Here is a 25,618-nt window from a genome sequence, read left to right on the forward strand (position 1 = left end):
GAGCCTTTAAAATCTCTTTTCTAAGCTCTCCAACCTCTCTCAAACTCCTCTATATCGACGACTACAAAACCCTATTTTTATAGAAAGTCTTCACGGCAACGCCATGATACTATACACAGGCCCATGGCACCACATTCATAAAATGCAAAATTTAAACTTCGGAGCGACACGACACTCTATGGCAGTGCCATGGTGCTGTCTCATTGGATTTTCGGGCTTGATTAAGTGTTGTAATGTCTTCTATTCGCTCGGGCTATGATTTTTCTCTCAATTTGGTCAATTTATGTATAATTTTATTTCGGTTATTCATTCCTGCAAAATATATCTTATGTGCGTAAATAATGTCATAAAGAAACGAAACCTAACAATTAATTCCAATATATGTGTACTAAATTGTAGCTCACAAAGTACGCTATTAGAGTACTCATTGGTGTAGCATTCGTCATTCCAGTCTTTTCAAGGGTGTCTTTAGCATACTTCTCTTGAGAGAAAATAAGGTCGCACTATGATGGACTTCAAGGCCAAGGAAGTAGTGGAGAGCTCCAAGGTCTTTGGGTGCAAATTCAGCACCTAGTTTGGTTATGAGTTGATTTCTGCTTGTGTTGTGATTTCTTGTAAGAATAATATCATCTACATAAATGAGCATAATTAATAGAGTTGAATCTTTTTTAAATATAAAAAGAGAGGGATCAGAACGACAACAATAAAATCCAATATGAAGTACAAATTTAGATAGTCTGTCAAACCATGTGCTTGTTTCAATCCATAGATTGATTTTGTAGTTCGCAGACTGATTAGGATAGTTAGATTCAACAAAACCGGGAGGTTGCTTCGTGTAGGCTTCCTCTTTAAGCAATCCATGTAGGAAAGCATTCTTTACATCTAGTTGCCTCAAGGTCCAGCTCGCATTTACAATAATCGTTAGAATTAATCTAATTGTTGTTGGCTTAATGACAGGGTTATAGGTGTCTTCATAGTTGATTCCTTCTACGTGGGAGTACCCTTGAGCCACTAATCTAGCTTTGTATTGGTCTATGGTCTCATTCTCTTTGAATGTTGGAAGCGTGTGATGGACACTTGCTAATTTATAATCAACAAGACTCGTTTGAGAATAAACAACTTCACTTGTATTGAAAAATTTCTCACAAAATGCGCACTTGGTTCACAAACTCTCTTGTTTTTCTTCTCCACACACTTGCTTGAAATACAACAAGAGATCATCCTATTTATAGGACTCCATGGAAGAATCTAGATCCATAAACTCCATCCTATGAATCTATACATACATGAACACACAATTAACTTATCTAAATACATGAATGTACTAGTTCATGTACATGTATCATGTACCAAGGAATGTAATCTAGAATAATACATGTTTAATTTTCAACATCCCCCCTTAAACATGTCTTCCTCGTAACTCCAAGTAAATTCCTCAACTTGTTATATCCGCAATTTGATCTTCAGTCTTCACATAATCAACTTGAATCTGTTTTCTTGAAATGCATTCTCTGATGAAGTGAAATCTCGTATCAATGTGCTTACTTCGATCATGGAACACTGGATTCTTTGCTAGAGCAATTGTTGACTTATTGTCTACATGGACCATAGTTGCATCTTCTTGTACAATTCCAATTGCCTTCAACAAATTTCTCAACCAAACTGCATGACACACACATGATGATGCAGCAACATATTTTGCCTCACAAGTACATAGCGTCACAATAGCCTTCTTTTTAGAACTCCATGTAAAAACAGTATTGCCAATAAAGAACACAAATCCACTTGTGTTTTTTCGATCATTAAGATCTCCAGCTCAATCACTATCACAATAGCCTTCAAGTTTGAATTCTCCAAATGATGAATAGAATAAACCATAATCCAGCGCCCCTTTGAGATAATAAAAGATTCTCTTTGCCACTTTTAAATGAGTAATTGTAGGAGATTCCATAAACCAACTCACCAATCCAACACTGAACAGAATATCAGGTCTTGTGCATGTCAGATAAATCAAGCTCCCAATTAAGCTTTTAAAATATGAAGAATCAACATCTCCATCTTCATATTTTGACAATTTCATTCCAGTTTCAATCGGAGTAGCAACTGGTTTCGAATTGAACATCTTGAATTTCTCAAGAATTTCTATAGTGTATCGTTCTTGAGAGATAAAGATTCCTTCCTCCAATTGATTCACCTCAATGCCAAGATAATATGACATAAGGCCAATGTCTGTCATCTCGAATTCTTGAATCATTGCCTTCTTAAATTCGTCAAACATGTTTGGACAATTTCCTAAAGTCATCAACATATAGACAAACCAACAAAATATCTCCATGATAGTTAATCTTTGTATAAAAAGAATGTTCATGTGGGCATCTTAAATACCCATTGTCATGGAAATATTTGTCAATTCTGCTATTCCACATCTTTGGAGCCTGTTTCAACCCATACAATGCCTTCTTCAACTTTAGAACTTTATCCTCTTGTCCTTTCACCACATAACCAAGAGGTTGTTCTAAATATACTTCTTCTTCAAGATATCCATTCTGAAATGCCGATTTGACTTTCATATGAAAAATCTTCCATCTATTTTGAGCCGCAAGTGCAATTATCTACAGGAGCAAATACTTCATCGTAATCAACGCATTTTCTCTAAGGGTAGCCTTTTGCAACTAATCTCGCTTTATGTCTTTCCACTTCTCCTCTTTCGTTTCTCTTTGTCTTGTACACCCATTTGATACCTACTGCTTTCTTTCCACTTGGAAGAGTAGAAAGCTCCCATGTGTCGTTCTTCTTTATAGCCTTTATCTCGTCATCCATTGCGGTCTTCCATTTTTCATCTTGTACAGCTTCTTCAAAATTTAAAGGTTCACTGTCACCAAATAGACAAAAGAGAGTTAGATCATTAAAACCTTCATTTAACTCTTCAGTTTCATCATATATGTCCCGCAAACTTCTCATGCAATGAGTCCCTTCACTTGAACTTGATGTAGATGATGAAGGCGTGGATTGTAATGGCGTGACTGGTGATGGAGGTGGTGTTGATGGAGAAGCAATATCACCAGTTTCATCATTATCTTCTGGAAAAAATTGATACTTATAGTCTTTTGGTTTATCACTTCAATTCCATGCAGCTTCTTCATCAAACACGACATTTCTGTTTACCACCATCTTCTCTGTAGCAGGATTATAAAGCTTGTAGCCTTTTGAGCTTGCATCGTAGCCAACAAAAATATGTTTCTCACTTTTATCATCGAGCTTACTGTGCTTCTGATCTAGTACATGGGCATAGGCAATACTCCCAAAAACTCTCAAATGAGAAATAGATGGCTTTCTTCCTGTCCATGCTTCTTGCGGAGTTTTATTCCATACACTTCTAGTGGGAGAACGATTGGACAAATAAACAGCACATTCAACAGCTTGTGCCCAAAACTCTTCTGACATCTTCTTACTCTTCAACATGCTCCGAGCCATGTTAAATATAGTTCTATTCTTCCTCTCAACAACACCATTTTGTTGCGGAGTCCATGGAACTGTCATAGGCCGACGAATTCCATTTTCTGCATAAAAATCTTTGAATTCATTTGAAGTGAATTCTCCTCCCCTATCAGATCTCAAAGCTTTTATATAAAGATCACTTTCTTTTTCAACAAGAGCTTTGAATCTCTTGAACATGTCAAATACTTCTGATTTCTCCTTGACAAAATAAACCCAAGTTTTTCAGCTGAAATCATCAATGAATAATAAGAAATAATTATTCTTACCGAAAGAACTTGGCTTGATAGGACCACAAAGATCAGTGTGAACAAACTCTAGTGGTCTTTTTGCTCTCGAAGAAGATTGTTGTGGAAAACTCTTTCTTGATTGTTTGCCAAGTAGACATCCTTCACCAAGTTGATCTGGATACTTGACATATGGCAATCCTTTCACCATGCCCTTTCTAGCTAATAATCTCAAGCCATCAAAGTTCAAATGCCCAAGTCTTAAGTGCCAAATCCAGGATGAATCTTTCAAACACGACTTCAAACATTTTGCAACATCAGTTTGAATGTCTAATGGAAACAGTCTATTCTTCGTCATTTGGACTTTAGCAATCATATTGTCACGATGATCCCATATTGAACGACTATAATCTTTCATCAAAATATTGTAGCCTTTCTCCAAGAGTTGTCTCAAACTCAAAATATTGTTCTTCATATTTAGCATATAATAGACATTAGAGATAAACTCATGCTTCCTGTTCTTCAAATTTATCAAAATCTTACCTTTTCCTTTTACAAGAATTTTTGTAGCATCACCAAATATGATATTGCCACTAACAGATTCATCCAATTCCACGAACATGGATTTACTTCCGCACATGTGGTTGCTTGCACCACTATCAAGATACCACGAACTGTTCTCACATGTTTCTTCATCTCTGCATGCTAAAAGCAATGATGATTCACTGCTTTTAACATCTTATTCAGCATAATTGACATTTTCTTCTACTTTATTTCTGCACTCCCAGGAATAATGATCGAATTTATGACAATTATAACATTCAACTCGGCTTTTGTCATACCTCCTGTCATCATTTGACTTTCCTCCATACGACCTTGAATAATTTTGTCTGCCACGACCTCTTGACGAATTGGAGTTGAAATTACTCCCATCAAACTTTCTTTGACAAAAGTTTCATCGACCACGACCTCTGAAGTTACCATGTCCATGACTTCTACCACGACCATGACCTCGATAACCTCTTTCTTTGCTATCTTCTTTATCTTTCAATTGCAACTTTGATTGAAAGAGTTGTTCGGCTGTCTGTTTGCTTTTCTTGAAAAGCTTCTCTTCATGGGCTTGCAAAGTACCCATAAGTTGATCAACAGACACTGTACTCAAATCCTTTGATTCTTCAATTGCTACAACGATGAAATTAAATTTTTCATCCAATGAGCGAAGTATCTTTTCAACTACTGGCTCATCATTTATCGTCTCACCATACCTCTTCATTTCATTTACCACGGCTAGCAACCTTGAAGTGTAATCTGAAATTGATTCACACTCCTTCATATGTAATGCTTCATAATCACCTCTCAATTTTTGAAGTCGGACCTTCTTGACCCAATCAACTCCTTTATAATTATTCTCCAAAATTTGTCATGCTTGCATTGCGGTGGTTGCTCCAGAAATCTTCTCAAAATTTGTATCATCAATGGCTTGATGAATAATGGTGAGAGCCTTTTGGTCTTTCTTTCTGGTATTTTGCAAAGTCTCTCGTTGAGCTTGATTCAAAACCACATCCTCTGCTGGTATCAACAATCTCCCATGCATCTTGTGAACCAAGTAAAGCCTTCATACGAATACACCAACTGCTATAATTTTCTTTAGTAAGACGAGGCACTTGGAATGGAACCAAATTGTTGTTTGCCATTTGCAAAAAATAACTCTTTTCAAACTCAGGCTCTAATACCACTTTGTTGGAAGTGTGTGATGGACACTTGCTAGTTTAGAATCAACAAGACTCGTTTGAAAATAAACAACTCCACTTGTATTGAAAAATTTCTCACAAAATGCACACTTGGTTCAAGGATTTAGAAGGCATTCTATTTATAAGATACACAGTAGTCATGAAAGATCAACCTAAGATGTTTTAGGGAAGTGAGATTGAAACAAGAGTGTCAAACCCGTTTCTACCACATGTCGATATGTTTTATTTCAACCACACCATTTTGTTGCGGTGTCCGAGGACAAGAGAATTTGTGGTGAATTCCACTTTGCTCGAGATGAAGTCTAAGTGTGTTGGATTGAAATTCTTCACCTTCATCACTTTGGAACACTTTAATTTTTTTGTCAAGGAGATTCTCAACTAACTTTTGAAATTCAACAAAACAAGAGAAGATCATAGATTTTCTTTTCAAAGGATAGAACTATGTATACTTGGAAAAATCATCTACAAAGCTAGCATAGTATTTAAATCCTTGACAAGATAAAATTGGTGTTGAACCCCATAAATCACAATAGACCTTTTCTAAAGGATGCAATGTTGTGTTGTTATTGGAGAAAAAGATATTTTACAACTTTTACTAAGTTGGCACTCAACGCATGCATGTTTTTCTTTTTTCCAACTTGAAACATAAATAAGACTTTTATCAGCAAGAAATTTTAAAAAAAATCATTGTTCATATGGTCCATCCTCATGTGCAAATGACATATAGAGCTTTATTGTTCACTACAGTAGCAGAAAAAGCTTGATGAAACTGTTGATGTGCTTTCCGAGAGGCTTCAACAGCATATAACCCTTCATTTTTATATCCTCATGCTAAGATTTCCCCGGTTTACTTTTGACAACAAACTTATTAGCATCAAATATGATAGTGCAGCTATTTTCCTTAGTCAGTTTGCTGACAGAAATAATATTTTTTCTTATTTGTAGAACTACTAAGACATTATTAAGCATAAGTTGTCTCTTCTCATTTTCTTATTTGTCTGCCATATTTATGTGGATTGGACTCCTCACTGTTATATTTTTAATTACAAGTAGAAAAGAGAAGATAGATGTTGTGGCATTCCTATCCCACATCGGAACGGGATAGGCGGATTTGATGGCTTATGGAAGCTTATATAAACCCCTCAATTTATTTCTAGAGCATGGTGAGATTGAGTGAAACAGAATTTTATTTTACTTTTATTTTAATCCCAAATTTGTTTTAGTAATTTACATTTTAGAAATTAATTATAAGATCAGTTAAATATGTTGGGTGTAGGGTATTTGTTGAGTGCTTGAGTGGGTGTGTTGCCCTAAACTCGTAGTTTGTATTTTGTATAAAAAAATGTATATTCAATAAAGTTTTATTCAATAAAGTTGTTGTTGAATTCATAGCATTGCATTGTCCAAAATCCAATAAACTAAAGGTCCGAGGTTATTTTAGTGTAACCAGGACAATATATGTACTGGGTATATATTTGATATACTGGATATATATTTGATATACCCCTGATATACTAGGTATTTATTTGATATATCCTTGATATACAAGTGGATAATGTCTCGTGAATAACCTAAAGGGTCTATAGTATATGGATAAGACTGGGTACCTTATCCTGGCAACACTTTGGATATGGCCCACTCTGTAAAGGTTACAGACGACTCGATCCAGGTCGTTCGTGTGGAGACATGCGAGTGGGGGTATCCTATACAATGAGTTTGTATAAGACCGGACCACGAAATAGTCAATCTTTAGATGTAACACCGTTAACTAATAGATTGCTGTTTCTTAGGATGACCAGGTAACTCATTCTCAATCCTGAGTGAGTTATGGACTCCTGCCCGTGAGGGCTCGTCCTTTGATCTGTATGGGTGAGAGTGGCCCGAGTTGCCGACACAATATTCCTACCATTTTGGGGACGAGATCGAGTGGGGAGCTGGGAACATAACTTCACAAGATGGAATTCACTCCTCCCCGACTTTAGGGGAGTAGATGAGTGTTCCCTTAAATGCTGACTCCGGGACTTGAACAAGGGACCCCATCCTCTCATTGGCCCAAGAGGGACTTTTAGTTATTGTTCGGACCATAACCGGGTTGTTCATTAGAGGAGCAGTGGTATTTAAGGAGTAAGATGTAACTCAGGGGTAAAACAGTAATTTGACCCAACTTGAGTTACGAGCACTCATGAAGGATTGACTTGTCATTAATGGTCGTATATCTGTGGACACGAAAACATTTTGTAGTGAGAAGAGTGCAACTGTGGGTCTTTAGTGGAGTGACCCGTAGTTAACGAATGTTGATTAACTCGGTCAATGAGTTTGACCGATTAATCTCGTATCGTTGGAGCTTCTGATCTGTAGATCCATTACGTCCCCTTGCTAGCTCATAACGGTTAAAACGAGGATACAGTTTTTACGAAGAATTTGAATTGTTCAAATTTCTTAAGGGATTATATGTATATTGATACATTATAATATATAATTAATTATAAATTAAAACTATATATTATGAGAGAAATTATTTGAATGAGATTCAAATAAAATTAAGATGAATAAGATTCATATTAAACTATAGGTTAAAAATAATGTGCCTAAGATGTACATTAGAACTATAGGTTATACGAGAGAAATGCTATAGAACATGATTTTATTCACATTCGTGATAAATATTTAAGGGTTAATTATTTATTTGATATATATATATATATATATTAAATAGTAATTATTAATTAGATTAATAATTAATTAACATTTATTAATTAATATGATTAATTAATTAATTATATATATATTAATTATTAATATTAATTTTAATATTAATATTAATATTTAACTCCCCTACAAAATTGCAGGGGAGTGGGCAGTTAAGTGACATGGGGTAACTCCCCACGTCACTGTTTTTTGTTCTTCCTTTTGCAGTTCTGCAAAAGACAGATGAACAGAACAAAGTAAAAGAACGCCCATACTATCTCAATTAGATCTCTCTCAAACTCTCCCTCACATTCCAAAGAATTGCTCCCACAAGCATGATCTCGAGACCCAAGAGGATAGCAAGGAAGATCGTTTGGTGGTGTTCGTTGGCATTGAAGAAACGTTCTTCAAAGGTAAAGTTTTCCCCTGTGTTTTTCTTCCTGCACATTGTGATTTTGTTTCCCAAATTTTACGAACAACGGTACGCTTCCGCGCTGGGATTCACATCCCTTCATGAGCGTGCTTGTAACGCCCCAGACTAGGATTCAGATTTACTTATAAATGTGTAGACTATCCCTATAGACCAACACGAGTCTTTCCTCACTCACATGCTTCCTAGTAAAGCAACTAGGAGATCACTCAGACGAAGATTGCTCCAAGTCAAGCACGCTTAACTTTGGACTTAACTTTGGAGTTCTTATGATTGAGTTAAAGGAAGGTGCACCTTGTTAGTATAGGTAGTGACTATCAATTCTTTTAAGTCTTCACCATTATTCCATGATCTCAGGATCTCTCTCATTCAGATGTGGTATTAGTTCATATATGTACCTTGTTGGGTTTGGATACAAAATAAAACAAAGAAGGAATGAAAGATATTGGTCCATGGCCCAATTACTTTATTTTATTTGACCTAGTTCTTATATATATATATGTGTGGCAATGACAAATAGGTAGCAGCCGTGAGAATAAAACAATAAAAAGGCAGTGGGTTTGTGCTGCAGTTTTTGGGTGTTTTTGCAACAGTTTCAAAGGAGGTGGCTCGAGCATTGGCAGAGGCTTTGAGGCAGATCAAGATTGACATTATTGGGGTATTTGTATCTTGATTATTGTGAGTTTTTCATTCCTGTTCCTATGTATTATTGTGTTAAAATACTTAGAAGCTAGAAAGTTTTTGTTGGGACCTCTAGGGGATATTTCTGGGAGAGTTTTGTATCAAATTCTTTTAACAATTATTAGTGAATTACCCACATTTGAGTGGAAGACTGAACGTAGCCCTTAGTGGTGAACCAGTATAATTTTGCTGTGTTGTTTTCTTGTTCTTTACAGTTTTCTTCCTTATTTGCATATTATGGTTGTGTGTGAATATTTTATGTGAAAGGAGAAATTACACAGGACTGTTAATTTCCCAAAGTACCCCTCCTCTCTAGTCGGGCATCACAGTGCTCTTTTGTAATCTCGTCTTGAACACTAGTGGAAAATATTCTCGCCGTCTTCGCCCATGGATGTAGGCATAGTCCGAACCACGTAAGTTCTCTGTGTACAATTTTTTTTCACTTCTTCATAGCATATTTTGCAATTGCTATAATCAGATCTAGAATTTGTGTCCAAATCGTTGTGTATAGAATTTGTGATTTGGGATATTAAAATTATAATAAGTGGTATCAGAATTGTGGTTTAGTAAATTGTTTTATTGAAGTTGAGGTTTCAGTTGATTGGTTTGTTTGTAATATTTTGTAATGACAACTGTGAAGCATGAGGTTCCACTTTTAAATCGCAATACTAGATTTTTATTATGGCAAGCTAAAATGGGGGTTGTACTTGTGAAAGAGAACTTAGAAGAAGCATTATTGGGATATAATAAGATGCTTGCATCTTCGACGCAAGAGGTAAAGACATAAAAGGATTGAAAGGCGCTTACTCTAATTTAACCACTAAATTACATTTGAAGTAACGATTGTTTTCTCGTTAGATGATTATTTGGTTGCCTTTAAAGAAATTGTCTTTGATTTAGAGGTCTATGGATTTTAGTTATGATGAGGAAGATTTGACATTGATTTTATTGTGTTTTTTACCTCCCTTGCATGCGAAATTTAACGATACAATATCATATAGTCGCAATATTCTCACTTTGAATGAAGTATATGATTATTTAGTCTCCAAGGAGAAACTAAAACATATTACGGGTGTATCAGAGGAAAAGAATATCAATATTCATGGGGTTCCATCTCAAAACCAATTGGCTATAAGAGAAGTAGCACATGTCTATTATAAACTCATGTAAGGTCCCTTCTTTTATCAATGTGGGATCCTTAACATGCCCCTTCAAGATCGTGGCTCTTTTGGCTCATCGATCTTGGCCGGATCCCATTTTTTGGACCGGATGCTCGTTTGAGCTTTTGGGCTCTGATACCATATCAATATTCATGGGGTTCCATCTCAAAACCAATTGTCTATGAAAGGAGTAGCCCATGTCTATTATAAACTCATATAAGGTCCCTTCTTTTATCAATGTGAGATCCTTAAAAAAGAAAACAAATGCAATCAGAGATTTCGGTCAAAATCCAAGAATAAGGACAAGATATGCAATTATTGCAAGAAGAAAGGTCATGTTAAATCAAAATGCTACAAGTTACATAATAAAAATAAAAGAGTTGCTGCAGATAAGGAAAAACAAGCAGAATGATAATTTCATATGTGTCCTAATAGGGATTGGTTTTCGACATGTGATTCAGTATCTACAGACGTAGTTTTGATGGGAAATAATGCATCTTGTAAGATAGTTGGTATTGTAACAGTCAGAACTAAGATGTTTGCTAGTGTTGTTAGGACACTTGTTCATGTGAGACACATTCAAGATTTGAAGAGAAATTTAATTTCTTTGAGTACTCTTGATTCCAAAAGGTACAAGTACACTGGTGAAGTTAGAGCTTTGAAGGATAGCAAAGGTGAGTGAGTGATGTAGCAGTTTCTACACCTTATTTATCAAATGACGATATTACTCGACTTTGGCTATGCGCGTTGGGCATATGAGTGAAAATGAGATGATCGAGTTGAGCAAAAGGGGACTTCTAGATGGACAGGAAATTAGTAAAATAGAATTTTGTGAGCACTGTATGTTTGGGAAACAAAAACAAGTCAAATTCACGAAAGGTATATTCATAATACTAAGGGAACACTTGATTATATACGAATCTCTGAGACCAGCTAAAGTGCCTTCTAAATGTGGTGCATATTATATGTTGAGCATTATTGATGAATTCTTCAGGAAAGTTTGAGTATTTTTCTTGAAGCAAAAGAGTGATGTGTTGCCTACATTTAAAGATTGGAAGATCATGATTGAAAAAAAAAACAGGAAGATAGGTAAAATGCATTTGTATAGATAATGACTTAGAATTATGTTATAAAGAGTTTAATGGTTTTTGTAAATCAGAGGGAATTGTTTTACATTTTACAATTCATCATACTTCACAGCAAAATGGAGTAGCAGAGTGAATGAATTAGACTTTGATTGGTATTATTATAACGATTCTGGTAAGTGGATGATTGCAATGCACGAAGAAATAGAATCTCTTAAGAAGAATGACACATGGGATCTTGTGAAACTTCCCAAGGGTAAGAAAGATGTCCGTTGTAAATGGGTATTTAAACGAAAGGAAGGTATCCCTGGAGTTGAGGAAAGCAGATATAAAGCAAGATTAGTTGCTAAAGGCTACAATCAAATCCCTAGTGTTGATTATACTGATGTATTTTCTCCAATTGGGAAACATAGCTCAATTTGTACGCTATTTGGTATTGTAGTTGTTCATGATCTCGAACTTGAGTACTTAGATGGAAAACTGCATTTTTACATGGAGAACGTGAGGAAGATATTTATATGCATCAAACAGAGGGTTTTGTAGTTTCAGGTAAGGAAGACTATTTATGTTGAAGAAATCTCTTTATGGCCTGAAACAGTCACCAAGGCAGTGATATAAGAAATTTGATTCTTTTATGACTACTCATGATTTTAAAAGAAGCAGTTATGATAGTTGTGTGTATTTCAAGAAGAATCATGATGAGACATTTGTGTATCTTCTCTTAAATGTTGATGATATGTTAATAGTCGCGAAAAATATAAGAGAAATCAGAGAAGTCAAAACAGATCTCAGAGAGGAGTTTGATATGAAAGATTTGGGAGCAGCAAATAAGATATTGGGTATGAAAATTATTAGAGATAGAAAGACAAGTAAATTGTACTTGAGGCAGAGGGGTATATTGAAAAGGTTTTGTCCAAATTTAGTAGACATAAACCAAAGCCTATTAGTATTCCTTTAGTATCACATTTCAGACTAAATCTGCTTTGTCTCCATCAGATGTTGAGATTGATTATATGTCTCAAGTTCCTTATGTAAGTGCAGTTGGGTCTCTCATGTATGCTATGGTTTGCACACGTCCTAATTTATCCTACGCAGTTAGTGTCGTCAGTAGATATTTGAGAAACCCTGGTAAAGAATATTGGAAAGCAGTTCAGTGGATTTTTAGATATTTGCAAGGTACTACTGATGTTTGTTTGCATTTGGGAAAAGCACAGACGACATTATTAGTTATGTGGATTCTGATTTTGCTTGGGATCTTGATAGAAGAAGATCTCTTAGAAGATATGTGTTTATAGTTTGTGGTTGTGCTATCAGTTGGAAAGCCACGTTGCAGACTCCAGTTGCATTGTCTACAATTGAGGCCGAGTATATGGCTATTACAGAGGTTGGTAAAGAAGCTATATGGTTGAAGGTTTGTTTGGTGAACTTAGTGAAGATTTACAAATTACTACAATCTTTTGTGACAGTTAAAGTGCTATCTTCCTTACGAAAGATCAGATGTTTCATGAGAGGAAGAAGCACATTGATATTCGATACCATTTTGTACGTGAAATCATTGCTCGTGATGATATTGTTGTGAGCAAGATTAGCACCAATGATAATCCAGCTGATATGATGACTAATTGTCTTCCGTTGAACAAATTCAAGCATTGCTTGGATTTGGTTGGTGTTCGCAATTTCATAACTATTTAAACATTTGGAGAAGACGGCTGAAGATTTTCATCTTGACGTTTTGGGACAGTTCACGCCAAGGTGTAGATTTGTTGTGGCGTTCCTATCCCACCTCGGAAGGGAATATAATTTGATAGCTTATGGAAGCCTATATAAACCCCCTCGAACCACATAAGTTCTGTGTGTCCAATTTTCTTTCTCTTCTGGACAGCATATTTTGCAATTGCATAATTGGATCTAGTTTATTATTTCGCTACGTGATTTGGGATATTAAAACTATAACAACAGACTTCTTTTTTCAAAAAATTTTTAATAACAATGAGGGAGTGTATTTTTTTTTTTAATTTATGACATGGAGGGATTGGGGTTGACTTTAGAGAAGGTTGGACCTAATTAATTAATAATCATTTTAGATTCTTTTAATTAAATAATAAGGTAATATTAGAAGAGAAAATAACATTTTTATATCAACGATAGTTGCCAATTGGGACACAGAAAATTTGAAATTTAAATGTTTGTTTATTATTACAAATATATATTTGATATTTTTAAATTGAAGTTCCACCCGGAGACCATTGAGACTAAATCTATACTTAGGTGGTTGCGTATGTACTAAACATGAAATAATAGTCCAAATTCAATTTGAATTTAGTGAAAATATAAAGGTCTGTTTGGTTGGAAATTCAAATTCTCTTTTTTATTTTCATGTTAATTCAGTGAATACATTTGGCAAGATCAGATAAATTCATTTTTTAAAACTATTATTCTGTGATCCAACAGTAGAAATTCTGAAAATTTCTTTATTTATGTTTTCAGTATTTTCGAATTCAGAATTTTGAAATTTTAAGATACAGAATTACATGAAATAAATAAATAAATAAAAACTTTGATAAATATATTAATTCATATTATAAATTCATTTTGTGTTTGTTAAAATTAAAATAGGTAAAATATAATATATTCTAAATTGTATAATCTTGTATTTAATTATACAAAATTAATAAATTAATTAATATAAATTTAGATTAAATTAAATATTTACTTGGTAACTATTTATATCATTATCAACCAAACCACCCTAATTAATTTCATAAGTTCCTCTGATTCAATGAGAATAAAAAAAAAAAAAGAAAAAAAAGACTTTTCAAAAAACAAACCTGAAGAAACATTGTTCACTGAATCCAGAAAAGGCATAATTCAAATTGCATGCGAATATATAAAAACAGAGTGTGTAATCTTGTGGATGTGTTTCACTCAAAATCAAGATGGCTTCCATTCTCGCCGGAGCCCTCGAGAAATCTCAGTGGGTTGTTCAAATCAATGAGTTCATTGACAGAAATACCCTCGACGCCGCTTCACAGACCCCCATTACCGTCTTCCAGTTGCCGGCTTCCGTCTGCGACGGCGACCCAGAGGCGTTCCTCCCCCGCCGTGTCGCGGTGGGGCCGTACCACCATTTCCGGCCGGAGCTCTTCAAAATGGACCTCTTCAAACTGGGCAAAGTCAAGAATCAGAAATGGGGCCCTCAGCTCCATCATCTCCTAGATCAGATCAAGCCATTGGACCTCAAAATCCGAGCCAGTTTCGATCAACCCCTTGAAATGGATGCCGAAACCTTATCATGGGTGATGCTGATTGATGGTTTATTTCTGCTTGAACTTCTTCAAATTAGGTACAATCCTCGTCCTCTCGAGCTCCCTCTAGAAATATTTTACGGGAAATTAGCGTCTGAGTTTGAAATTGTCAGTGATATGCTGAAACTTGAGAATCAGATTCCTCTGTTTGTCCTTCAAGAAATTTGCCACAAACAACCCATTGATTATTTGGCTCCTCTATTTTTCCAATTTTATGCCTCTGTTTCTCCATTTCAGCTTCCCGAGTTCGACCCTGAAACGGAACGTTATGAATTTTCCCCAATCTACAATCTGTCTCACCATTTGCTGCATTTTCTGTATTTGCTGATTTTGCTTACTCCCGAAAAGAAGGCCGTGGAAAATTTAATGCGTCCCGATTCTTGCGAAGAGGAGTATACGGGTGTTTATTTTAATTGTTTCTCTACTTTCACTTTCCTATCTCCTGCTTACTTTCTCAATGAGTGCCTCAACATTTTGGGCTCTGTTATTAACATAGCCTTCCTTCAGCAACTGAAAGAGACCTTTAGTTTAATACAACGATTGGTTGGACTTTTGGGATCCATAACGAACCCAAATTTGGCTGAGAAAAAAATCCCTCTAGTCCCTTGTGCATCAGAGTTAAAAACTGCTGGATTGAGTTTCAAATCCACCAAAGATGGGATTCTAAAGTGCCGTTTTGACGAGACAACGCTCACTTTAACTCTGCCTTGTATTCATCTTGATGGGTTCTCTGGAGCATTGCTTAAGAATCTTGTAGCATATGAAGCCATGGCGGAGCTGAATCCGCCTTGTTTGGCCAATTACGTTTTGCTCATGAGTGGGTTGCTGAGAAATTCCAAAGACTTGAAGATTCTTGAGAAAGCAGAGATCTTTGGCAACCATTTGGAGAGTGTAAAGGAAGCCGTGGAGATGTTTAGTGGCGTGGAGAAATCCAGCAGCGGCTTGAAGAAACAGGGCGTGTTGAAAATCCATGTTGGGAGTGGTGGAAGTGGAAGTGAGTTCGTTCGCGAAGCCAAGATGAATTATGATATGGGACTGGGGGCGATGGTGGAGGAGATCAATGAATGGTATGACAAGTGCTGGAGAATGAAGATGAAGAAATTTGCGTCGATTGTTTTGAGTTGTTTGGCAATTCTTGTGGTTGTGTTCCTCATTGTTCTTGTGATTGCTCGTTTCATCTGCGGTTTTAGTTTTGTTAGCTGTCCCAAGGTAATATTTAAAACTAGTCTGGCTCTGCATCAGACCTATTGAGCCTAAGAAGATGGTGGGAAGTAATGTAGAATTATGGATGGGAAGTTCCCATTTTGGATCCAATGAATTGGGATTGATGGTGATGGAAATGAAAAGTTGGGGGCACAACTTGACTCGTCTCTGTCGAGGTGTTTTGTCATGATTTATTAAGTCAAGCGTATGATTGAAATTATTAAGTCTAGATTTGGCGGGTACAGGAAATAAGTTTATTAAATATGGATTTCTTGATCCTCTCTTTGGAGATAGTGTTTGTAAGCTTAATTTTAAAAAAACAAGAAAACGAAAAAATAAAATTGTTATATATCCTAAATAATTTAATAACTTTTAAATATAAATATGTATTAGATTATGATTTATTAAAAACAGGAGGAAAGATTCTAAAATGTGTAAGAATAGGAAGAAAATATATATATATATATATATATATGCAAGCGACAATCAGTGAAAAAAAATATAAATAAAAACCGTAATAAACTAATGAAACAAATTTATATATGAATATTTAAATCAAATCTTTAAGCGTTTACTTTCAGCAATATATTTTTTTATTCGGTTTAGATCCAATCTTCACGTCGCCGCAGCTGTAAGAATAATACTTAATTTTTGTTGGGTTTAGATCTAACCTTCAACGGTTGGCGATTATAAGTTAGGGGATGCACATATAAAGATAATAGAAAAATATCAATTTTGTACTTAAACTGGGCGATTTGTGTATTAATTTTCACATCACAATTGGATAATATTGTAATTTTCTCAACTTTAAAATATGTACTCACAAACTTTACTATTTGATTAATTTTTATTTGAAAGTTTGTTGAAAAAATAATTTCTATGTGCCAAATGAATTAGAAATATATATATTTGGTATGAAAATAATCGATAGAATTTAGACAAAATCAACATAGAGTTGATACAAAATTTGAAAGTTTTGACAGAATTATTTAACATTAGATTTTGTGCATTAATCAAACTTAATTTGAAAATTTTGATTTTTGTTAAATTATAAATTATTTTTTTTTAGATTTTTAAAGTTATAAATATTACCATTGACCTATGCTCGCTTTGGCAACTTTGAGCACCTTGCTAAACTGTTCACTACATCTTTCTCCTCTTCTTTCTCTCGGGCAGATGTCAATCCCCATTTATTCTGCAAAGAAAGCTAGCAGAAAAAAAAAGACGAATATATTTTATAGTCGTAGTGCATGCCACAACGTCGTCCCTAGCGCCAAGATGATACAAAGTACCTATACTACCTTTTTTTCACCTTTGCTACAGCGGTTGTGGCATTGTCCTTCGCCCGTGGCCTGCTACAATGCTGATCTCTTTTGTGCTTTGGCTCCCTTTTGTAACAATTATTGTTTGGGGGTAAAAATACTTGGGACACGTGGAGGACGTTCATTGGTGTTTCGGGAATAAAGTACCACCAGGTCCACCTCGAACCTGCCGAGGAGACTGGGTTCACCCATCATGGGGCTAAGTGTAAAAAGCCCCGGTTCGACCTGGACGGGTTCGATCTGCTCAAACACGATAGGTTCGACATGAAAAAGGACAAAAGTAACCGCCGGTCGTGAGTACTGTCGGACCCACCACCTATAAATAGAGGGCCTCATTTCACGCTCAGGGATCCAATCTCATCTCGAACTTTATATTGTGTCCGACCTACACTGACTTGAGCGTCGGAGAGTTTACCCTCTTGTACAGGTTCACTCTTAAGTTCAGGTCGATCAGGGGACCGGGTTCGAGCTTGGTTCGTAAAACAGCGTTGTGCAATCCTTTGCATAAACAATTATAAATAAAAAAGTTTCTTCATTATGATGCAAATGTTTTCCTATATAATATTATTAAGATCTTTCCCGCTAGTCAATATAGGACAATGCTTGCATTCACAATAACCATAATATTATTATTACAAACCAAAATTATTAAACCCACACAACAACAGTAGTTTTATTACTGAAAAGAGTAACAATTTCACAATGATAACACTAATCCATTGCCTTACACATATAAGGACAATGCAATTAGCAATGTGTACATATTGTCATTATTAGAACATCATTAAAGTCCGCTAAAATATCAGAACAGCACCCTCAACCTTACAATGTAAATAGCTAGCTAGGTTTCTTAATTGAAACATAGATATAAATATATAACATATGCTTTTTCTAGCTTCTAATTCAAGTGCAAAGCTGAAATAACTCATCCTGTATAGTTAGTGGATATTGAAAGTTAGTATTATTATTCACAGCTTCAATGTTAGTAGTGTAGCCAATGTTTTCCTCCATCTGCAAAACCACGATTGAAAGGAGAGAGAATTAATATATATTTTCAAACCCATAATGATATTTTTATTATTATTGTCTAGAATAAAATGTCTATATTAAGAATTATGGATTAAAAGAAATATAATGTTTTATAGAAATGATATTGGAATGTAGATTGATCTTCTAATTACCTTATCATGAAGATACTTATTGACAGCTTTCAGCATTAAATCCTTTCAAACAGAAAAATAAAATATACATTATTTGATTAATATTATTATTCAAGCACAATAATTAAAGATGAAAACTCAAATGTACTTTGAACTCTCCCTCTCTCTCTGTTTTTTTTTTTTTGTTACATTTTTCACTGTCCATGATTAAATACTTGAACTCTTAGCCAAATTTGAAAAATAAAGAGCTGTTTCTTAAACATTTTATTTATTTTTTATTTTTTAAGTTAGCTTACAGTTTGGAGAATGTTTATATAAGGTAGAGAACAAATAAAAAAAAAAAGAACACAAAGTTGAAACCCGTGGAGCCTTGAAAATTTATGACCACAAGTTACTAAGGGCCGCCGGTTTAATAACATTTATGTTGTTTCTTATTTCTTATTCATAGTATCTTTTTTCTCTTTTATCTTTCCTTTTTCTATGGAAAAAAAATATAATTGTGATTGATAATTATTTATTCTTCTTGTTCTTTCTTTTATTGATGTTCTCTAACATTTTAAATTAAAAATTTTTGAAATTAAATATTAATTGTTTTATTTATATTTGATTTTCATATTTATTATGCATTTTATCAGTAAAAACTGATAGAAAAATAATATTTTTACCTAAGTTTAAGAAAAAAAATGAAAACAAAACAAATGCTCGTGTTTCTTAAAACTTAGGGAACACGAAACTAGAAACCAAAAATGAAAACTTTATCAAATGAGCTTTAAGTTCTACAAAGTTAATACCACTACGATTTATATCTAATTGGATGGTCCAACTTACTACCACAAAAATGGCGAGATAGAGTCAATCAAAATCGTATGGCAAAAATAAAGATTTTAACCAACGTTGAAAGTAAATTAAGCAGAAATTACTAACCTGGTTTTTCAATGCTTCAATCTCTTGACACATGAACTTCATCTACATATTGACAAGGTCAATTAATTGAAACTAATTAATTTCAGTGACCATAGAAACACATTAATCTCAAAATTTTCATAGAGATAGAACAAAAGAGAGCACAAATTGTATGAAATTATATATATACCTTTGTAGAACGCACTTGACAAATCCAAATCTCAAGTTGCTTCTCAAACATATCAAGCTCATCCAATGTCATTCCTTCAGCTCCTCCTCCAAATGCGTTCCTATATATACATTTAAAAATAATAATAATAATAATAATAAATTAATAAATAAATTCTCACCTTTGAGACTGAAAAATATTGCCTTATTTGTCGTTATATATCCTATAAATGATTAAATTTACCATAATGAACAAAATTAAGCTTTTGAGTTTATTAGAAATTTAATGATGTTTAACATTTGTTGTTATATGTAAGTGAGATTGTAGAACAATGGTAACAACAACGGGGATCAATTCTAATATGTGAGCTAGGCATTGCATTCAAATTTAGGTTTAAATACTCCTTTCTATTTTTGGGTTTAGATTTATTTTGGTCCATATATTTTCGAAATATTTATACATGTATAATTCAACTTTGTTCATTTTAGTCTTTGAACTATCGTAACATCCATTTTGATCTCTTAAAAAGTAATATTTTTGTTTATTTGAAAAATTTTTAACACACAATGTAAACTCTTTAATATAAATTTTTATGGCGACATTTTAAAAAAAATGGTGAGTGAAGTGTGTCATGCTAAAATATTAATCGAAATAAATGTGATAAAAATGGCCAATTTTGAAAAATTTAGAGACCAAAATAAATGATTTTATGAAAGTATAAATATCAAAATCAACAAAAGTTTAATATATGGATCAAAATGAACGTATTGAAACTAAAAAATCAAAGTGAACCAAATTTGAAAATATATTGAAACCTAAAATTTATTATAAACTTACATATATTAAAAGAAAAAAAAAACTTTGTATTTCCTAAGTTAAAAAATTTAAATAGTTTTGGGAGAGGCCTTCCCAATAAAATTTATATAATTTGTTTTCCACTTTTTTTTTTTAACTTCCACACATGTAATAATGCTTTTAGGGTTCAAGTATAAAGATTAGAGTCGTTGTGTAATCTATTGTCAACAAATACACAGTTATGTTTTAAAATAAATGTCCAATCCTAAAAATTTCAGTCCCTAAGTATAAAAAAATACGAAGGTTTGAAAATATTTTTGGTTCTTGTAGTTTCACTCGAGTAATAATTTAGTTTCTAAAATTTAATTTCTAACTATTTAGTTCTTGTACTTTCAAATTGGTAACAATTTTGTCACAAGTTTGATATGTAACCATTTAGTTCTTGTAATTTAAAGTTGGTAACAATTTAGTCTCTCTAGTGAAAAGATTTAATAGGATTTCTATACATGTAGGACGATAAACTAATGATTAGACCAAACATGTTCATAAATTACAAAGACTAATTCGTTACATAATAAAAATCAACGGTTAAAATTTGACGAGATTTTTTACCATATGGACTAATTTGTTACAAATTTTAAATATAGAGACTAAATTATTAGATACCAAAATCGAGAGACTAAATTGTTATCAAATTGAGAGTACTATGACTAAATCGTTACGAACAAAAGTTCAATAACTGAGTCGTTATTTCAATGAAAGTATTTTTTTTTTAAATATGGACAACATATATTAGAACAAAATATTCTGATCAATATCCAAAAATAAAATTGATATGAATTCATAAAATGGATAATATTAATAAAATGGGTGATACCTGAGACCCTTTTGGACTTCAATTTCTTGTTTCAGCCTGTTGACCTCCTCCTTTATTTCCTAGATACGCATATATATAATAAAACTTTAATGAAGAATCAAAATACATAACAAAAATTATATTAATTAGAAATTAAGTTTGCCTCTCTTTATTTTGGTTTTCAGAATCTGAAATTTTAGCTCTATTATGAAGTTTAAAAAAATAAATTATAAATAACTCATTTGATACTTGTATTTCCAAATGGTTGAATCAAATTTAAGTTTAAAGTCTTTATTGTATTGAATTGAACCCTAAACATCATTAAGTCATAAATTAATATCTCTCGTTTTTTTTTTTCTTGAAAAGATATGGGTAAATAGATATGTGAGAAACATACAAAAGGAAGACAGGCAGACAACACTCTAATTAAACCAAAGGAAAGTTAATACTTCTCATTAGTTGATTTTAATTTCACTTATTCAAGTATGAGATACAAATCGATGCAATTGAAAATAATTTTAAGTTTACAATAAACTAATTAGGCTAAGAATAAGATTAACAAAAAAATTGTCCCAACATATTTTTTATAGTCAATCTTTTCCAAACTTGAAAAAAAAAAATCAACAAAGTACATTAAAAACATTAATGAACAAATATCATATTTCATAGTAAGAAATAGAAAACAATTTTTTTTTTTGTTTTTTATTTTTTATGAAGGCATCAGAGAACTATTCTTTGCTTTTAAAAGAAAAGAAAAGAAAAGCTACTAAGTGGAACTACAAAAACACCCAATATTTTGTAATAAAATGTGATCAATTTCACTTAAATAATTTATTTTTTGCATTAAAATAATTGTAACTGTTGTACTTGCAATTAATAACATATATTGTAATAATTTATTCATGTGTTACAACTTATTCACTTCTTAACAAATAAATTATATTCCTTTGAGATGCCTAGTATCCAACTGTGCAAGTATTAGGACGACGTTCACATAATTAACTTTTTTCTAAGATAGCATTTTATTGTAAATATTTGTATTATTTTTTAAATTTCAGCTATATTGATTTTTTTTTTCAGAGTTTTAATTTTCTCGCAATGATTAATATTAAAATATATGTTTATTAAATAAACTGAAAGTACCCCATATTTTATTTTAATAAGCAAGGGTATGTTTACTTAGAAAATTAAGAAATATGTCCAAAAAAAGCTGTCTAATTATTAAATTTTCACATGGTTTATTATTATTTATTTTTTTTATGCTGATAGCGGGTGTGTTGGCTATGACTTTAGAAATATGTACAAATATTTTAAGCTAATATCAATCACTTTTCAAATTCTTCGTGGGGTTTGGTTATATTCTCGAAATTGATTTTATAGATTTAAAACCACTTAAAGCATTTTAAAAATAACCACTTAATTAGTGGTTCTCTCAAAAGGTTTTATTTATTATTATTATTTTTAAAGAAAGGTGTCTCTCAAAAGCATTTTTAAAGTATCAATTTCAAACTCATTCTAGTATAAAATAATATTTAAATAAGAAAATTAAAACTTCAATAGAGATTAAATAGAGAACAAAAAATATATCTTTATCCAAAAAAAAAACAAAACTATATATTTTGCTAATAATCAAAGATCATTTTAAAACCTTTTCATTAATTAACTAAATCAAGGTAGGATTCAAATAATTAAGAGTTCATTAGTAAGGTTATTGTTTCTTATTTATTTTTTGTTGTTTCCAATTTTTGAGAAACATGATCATTTAGTAAGGGTTTTTATTTTTTATTTTTTATTTTTAATAAATGATTTCAAAATTATGTAAAGACTTTTAGAAACAACGAAATATTTTGTTTATGGTTCTTGTTTTCAGTTTTTTCCAAGACATAAATTAAAGTATATATTATTTTATCATTTATAACTCATAAAATACATAATAAATATTAAAAAAAAATAAATATAACATAAAAATTAATTTTACACAAAAAATTACTCTTTTAATTTAAAAAATTTTAGAAAAGGAGAAATACAATGCTTACTAAACATATTTCTATTTCGTTTTTTCAATGAAAAAAAAAGAAGAAAAAAGAAACAAGAAACCGTTACTAAACATGGTTATGTTTTATTTATTAGAAAAGAAAAAATAAAAAACAAAAACGTAACCAAACGGATCCTAAAGCTCTAATTTTTTATCTTCTATGATAACTACTTTTATCTATGTTGTAGGAGGGTAAAATCTGAGGAAAAATCTCTCCCTTTTTAATTCCAATGGCCTGAATTCACATCAATGAGGATCTTGAGAATACATATAGAACCAGCATCAGATGCAGTCTCTCACTTCTAAAAATATCTACTTAATAAATAAACTATAAACCTGTTTTAGGAGATGCTTTTCTTTGTGTCCTTTATTTCAAAACATATTGTTTTTTCAGAATTATAATGGAGAAATTTTTATTTTATGCTTAATATATATATATATTGTGGAATCGATATTGCGTGATTTACACTGTGGAATATTAGTTTGTTCTTAGCAAAACTAATTTTTAAATAGCTAAAATAAGTGTAGTTCAATGATAATTGGCATTGGCACATATCTACCCGTACGGCTAGTTAAAATCTCCGTACTGATCCTAAATAATTACCAAACAAAAAAATAACATTTTTATAACTCGAGAGAGAGAGAGTACCAGGGTTTGGTTTTCAATGGATGGGTCCGGTGGCTGAGTCCTACTGGTGTGGTTCATGTACCTTTCAATAAGCCCTTGCATGGTTCTATCCTCCAAAACATTGATGCCAAAGATAAAATTAAACTAAATATTCAAAAAATACATGTATAGTATAAAGTTTGATGGTTCAATTTTATTTCCAATAAATTGTTACTATATCAACTCGGTTAGTTTAATGCTTAACATGACAAGTTAAGTGTGTTAATGAGCTAGCTATTTCCTAACATAAACATGACAATGAGTGATAAAATGAATTGTGTCAAGTAGACTCAATACTAGAGAACAATAATCGAATTGGAGGGCTAGAAGAAGTTTCTATCACTCGGGTGTGTTTGGAAATGATTTTGACAGGACAATAACATTGCCAAAATCACTCTCATTTCCATTGATCATGTTTGACAAATTAAAAATTGATTTAGGAAAACATAAAATCACTTAAAATCAAATTTTAAGGTATCACTTGGGCGGTGATTTTGGAAAATCAATTATTCTTAGATCTCTTTTTTCAAAATCACTCTCAAACACACCCTTAATCTATACTAGCATGCTTAAGTTTGCCCCTTGTTGCCAAAATGTACCAGATAATTACACGTTAATTACAACATTAAACTAACAAAACTAACTAGAAACAACCATAAATGGACACATAGTTAAGGATCCCACATTAAAAAGATGAATGATGTAATAATGATTTATAATATGAATGGACTACTTCGTTTCTCATTATTGATATATTGGTTTTGAGATGAAATCTCATAGATATTAAAATGATATTAGAGCCCAACCAAACTCAAACGAGCATCCATTCCAAAAAAAGAATCTGACCAAGATTGGTGAGCCCAAAACAGGCACACCGATCCCTCACATCGAAAAGATCTGACCTAACAAGGTTAGCCTCTCGCTGTCCATCGGGGTTATACGTTACTCATCTCTCTAAAGGTCGAAGATTCGGAACCCCATCCGGGGAAAATTGATATCTAGAATATATGCAAAGAGAGAGGAAGTAAAAAAAGAAGGTAGAGAGAGAGAGAGACCCTTTAGTGGCGAGTTCATAGAGCTTTCCATGGGCGGAGAAAATGAAAAGACCAATTTCAGCATCGCACAGCACAGAGAGCTCCTTGGCCTTCTTAAGGAGCCCAGCGCGGCGCTTGCAGAAGGTAACCTGCCTGTGCACAGGGTTCTCAATCCTCTTCATCTGAACCTTCCCACGAGCCATTTTCCACACAACCTTCCACTAGTTTGAACTAGCTTCAGGCCGCTGCCAATGGCTTCTCTCTTTCTGCCTTCTCTCTCAACCTTCAAAATGCCTTAATGAAAACCACTCCAATGGCACTTCAAAACCATTTTATACTTCTTCTTCCAGCACCAGAGGGAATATATTTTTTTGGTCGGTAATTTAATTTATTACCTAATAACTTACCTTTATCCATCACTATGTTTTTATTATATTATAAAGTCTTATACTTTCTTTTTCATTTCTTTCTCTTCTCTCTCCCACGACAAATCCAATCACTCAAATTCCTTTCTTTTTTTTTTTTTTAATATCACATCGGCCAAACCCATCTTCCCATCAATTTATTCTTCTATCATTATACATTATTATTTATTCTCTCGGTACAACGTCTCCAATAAGTATCAACCATGATAGGTGGCGTATTGTGACCA

At 33.0% G+C, this 25,618-nt stretch overlaps 2 protein-coding genes across 3 annotated transcripts; one reads left to right on the forward strand and one right to left on the reverse strand.

Annotated features, from left to right (window-relative positions):
* The first annotated feature begins 14,282 nt into the window (after window positions 1-14,282).
* LOC111018278 (putative UPF0481 protein At3g02645) lies at window positions 14,283-16,354 on the forward strand. Its single transcript, XM_022294308.2, has one exon. The coding sequence runs from the start codon at window positions 14,454-14,456 to the stop codon at window positions 16,071-16,073; it is 1,620 nt and encodes a 539-aa protein (XP_022150000.1). The 5' UTR covers window positions 14,283-14,453; the 3' UTR covers window positions 16,074-16,354.
* A 1,638-nt stretch (window positions 16,355-17,992) lies between these two features.
* On the reverse strand, window positions 17,993-25,280 carry AGL12 (AGAMOUS-like 12). 2 transcript variants are annotated; one of them, XM_022294305.2, is made up of 7 exons: window positions 24,988-25,279; window positions 23,915-23,999; window positions 21,252-21,310; window positions 19,601-19,700; window positions 19,432-19,473; window positions 18,529-18,570; window positions 17,993-18,358 (listed from the first exon to the last, which is right to left on the reverse strand). In XM_022294305.2, the coding sequence occupies exons 1-7, from the start codon at window positions 25,167-25,169 to the stop codon at window positions 18,251-18,253; spliced, it is 618 nt and encodes a 205-aa protein (XP_022149997.1). In that variant the 5' UTR covers window positions 25,170-25,279; the 3' UTR covers window positions 17,993-18,250. The 2 variants fall into 2 exon arrangements, with proteins under 2 accessions (XP_022149997.1, XP_022149998.1); XM_022294306.2 differs by lacking the exon at window positions 18,529-18,570 and having other exon boundaries at window positions 24,988-25,280.
* Window positions 25,281-25,618: the final 338 nt, after the last annotated feature.

This window comes from Momordica charantia (genome assembly GCF_013281855.1).
Source record: "Momordica charantia cultivar OHB3-1 chromosome 11 unlocalized genomic scaffold, Mcharantia_2.0 BLBB01000011.1, whole genome shotgun sequence".
Lineage (NCBI taxonomy): Eukaryota > Viridiplantae > Streptophyta > Magnoliopsida > Cucurbitales > Cucurbitaceae > Momordica > Momordica charantia.

Excerpts from the sequence above, each read along its gene's own strand:
- LOC111018278 (XM_022294308.2), top strand. The coding sequence starts at position 14,454 with ATGGCTTCCATTCTCGCCGGAGCCCTCGAGAAATCTCAGTGGGTTGTT.
- AGL12 (XM_022294305.2), bottom strand. The coding sequence starts at position 25,169 with ATGGCTCGTGGGAAGGTTCAGATGAAGAGGATTGAGAACCCTGTGCAC. Across the intron at positions 21,311-23,914 it reads CCATTGAAAACCAAACCCTG|GAAATAAAGGAGGAGGTCAA; the intron begins GTACTCTCTCTC and ends ATGCGTATCTAG. Across the intron at positions 18,359-18,528 it reads ATAAGTATCTTCATGATAAG|ATGGAGGAAAACATTGGCTA; the intron begins GTAATTAGAAGA and ends GTGGTTTTGCAG.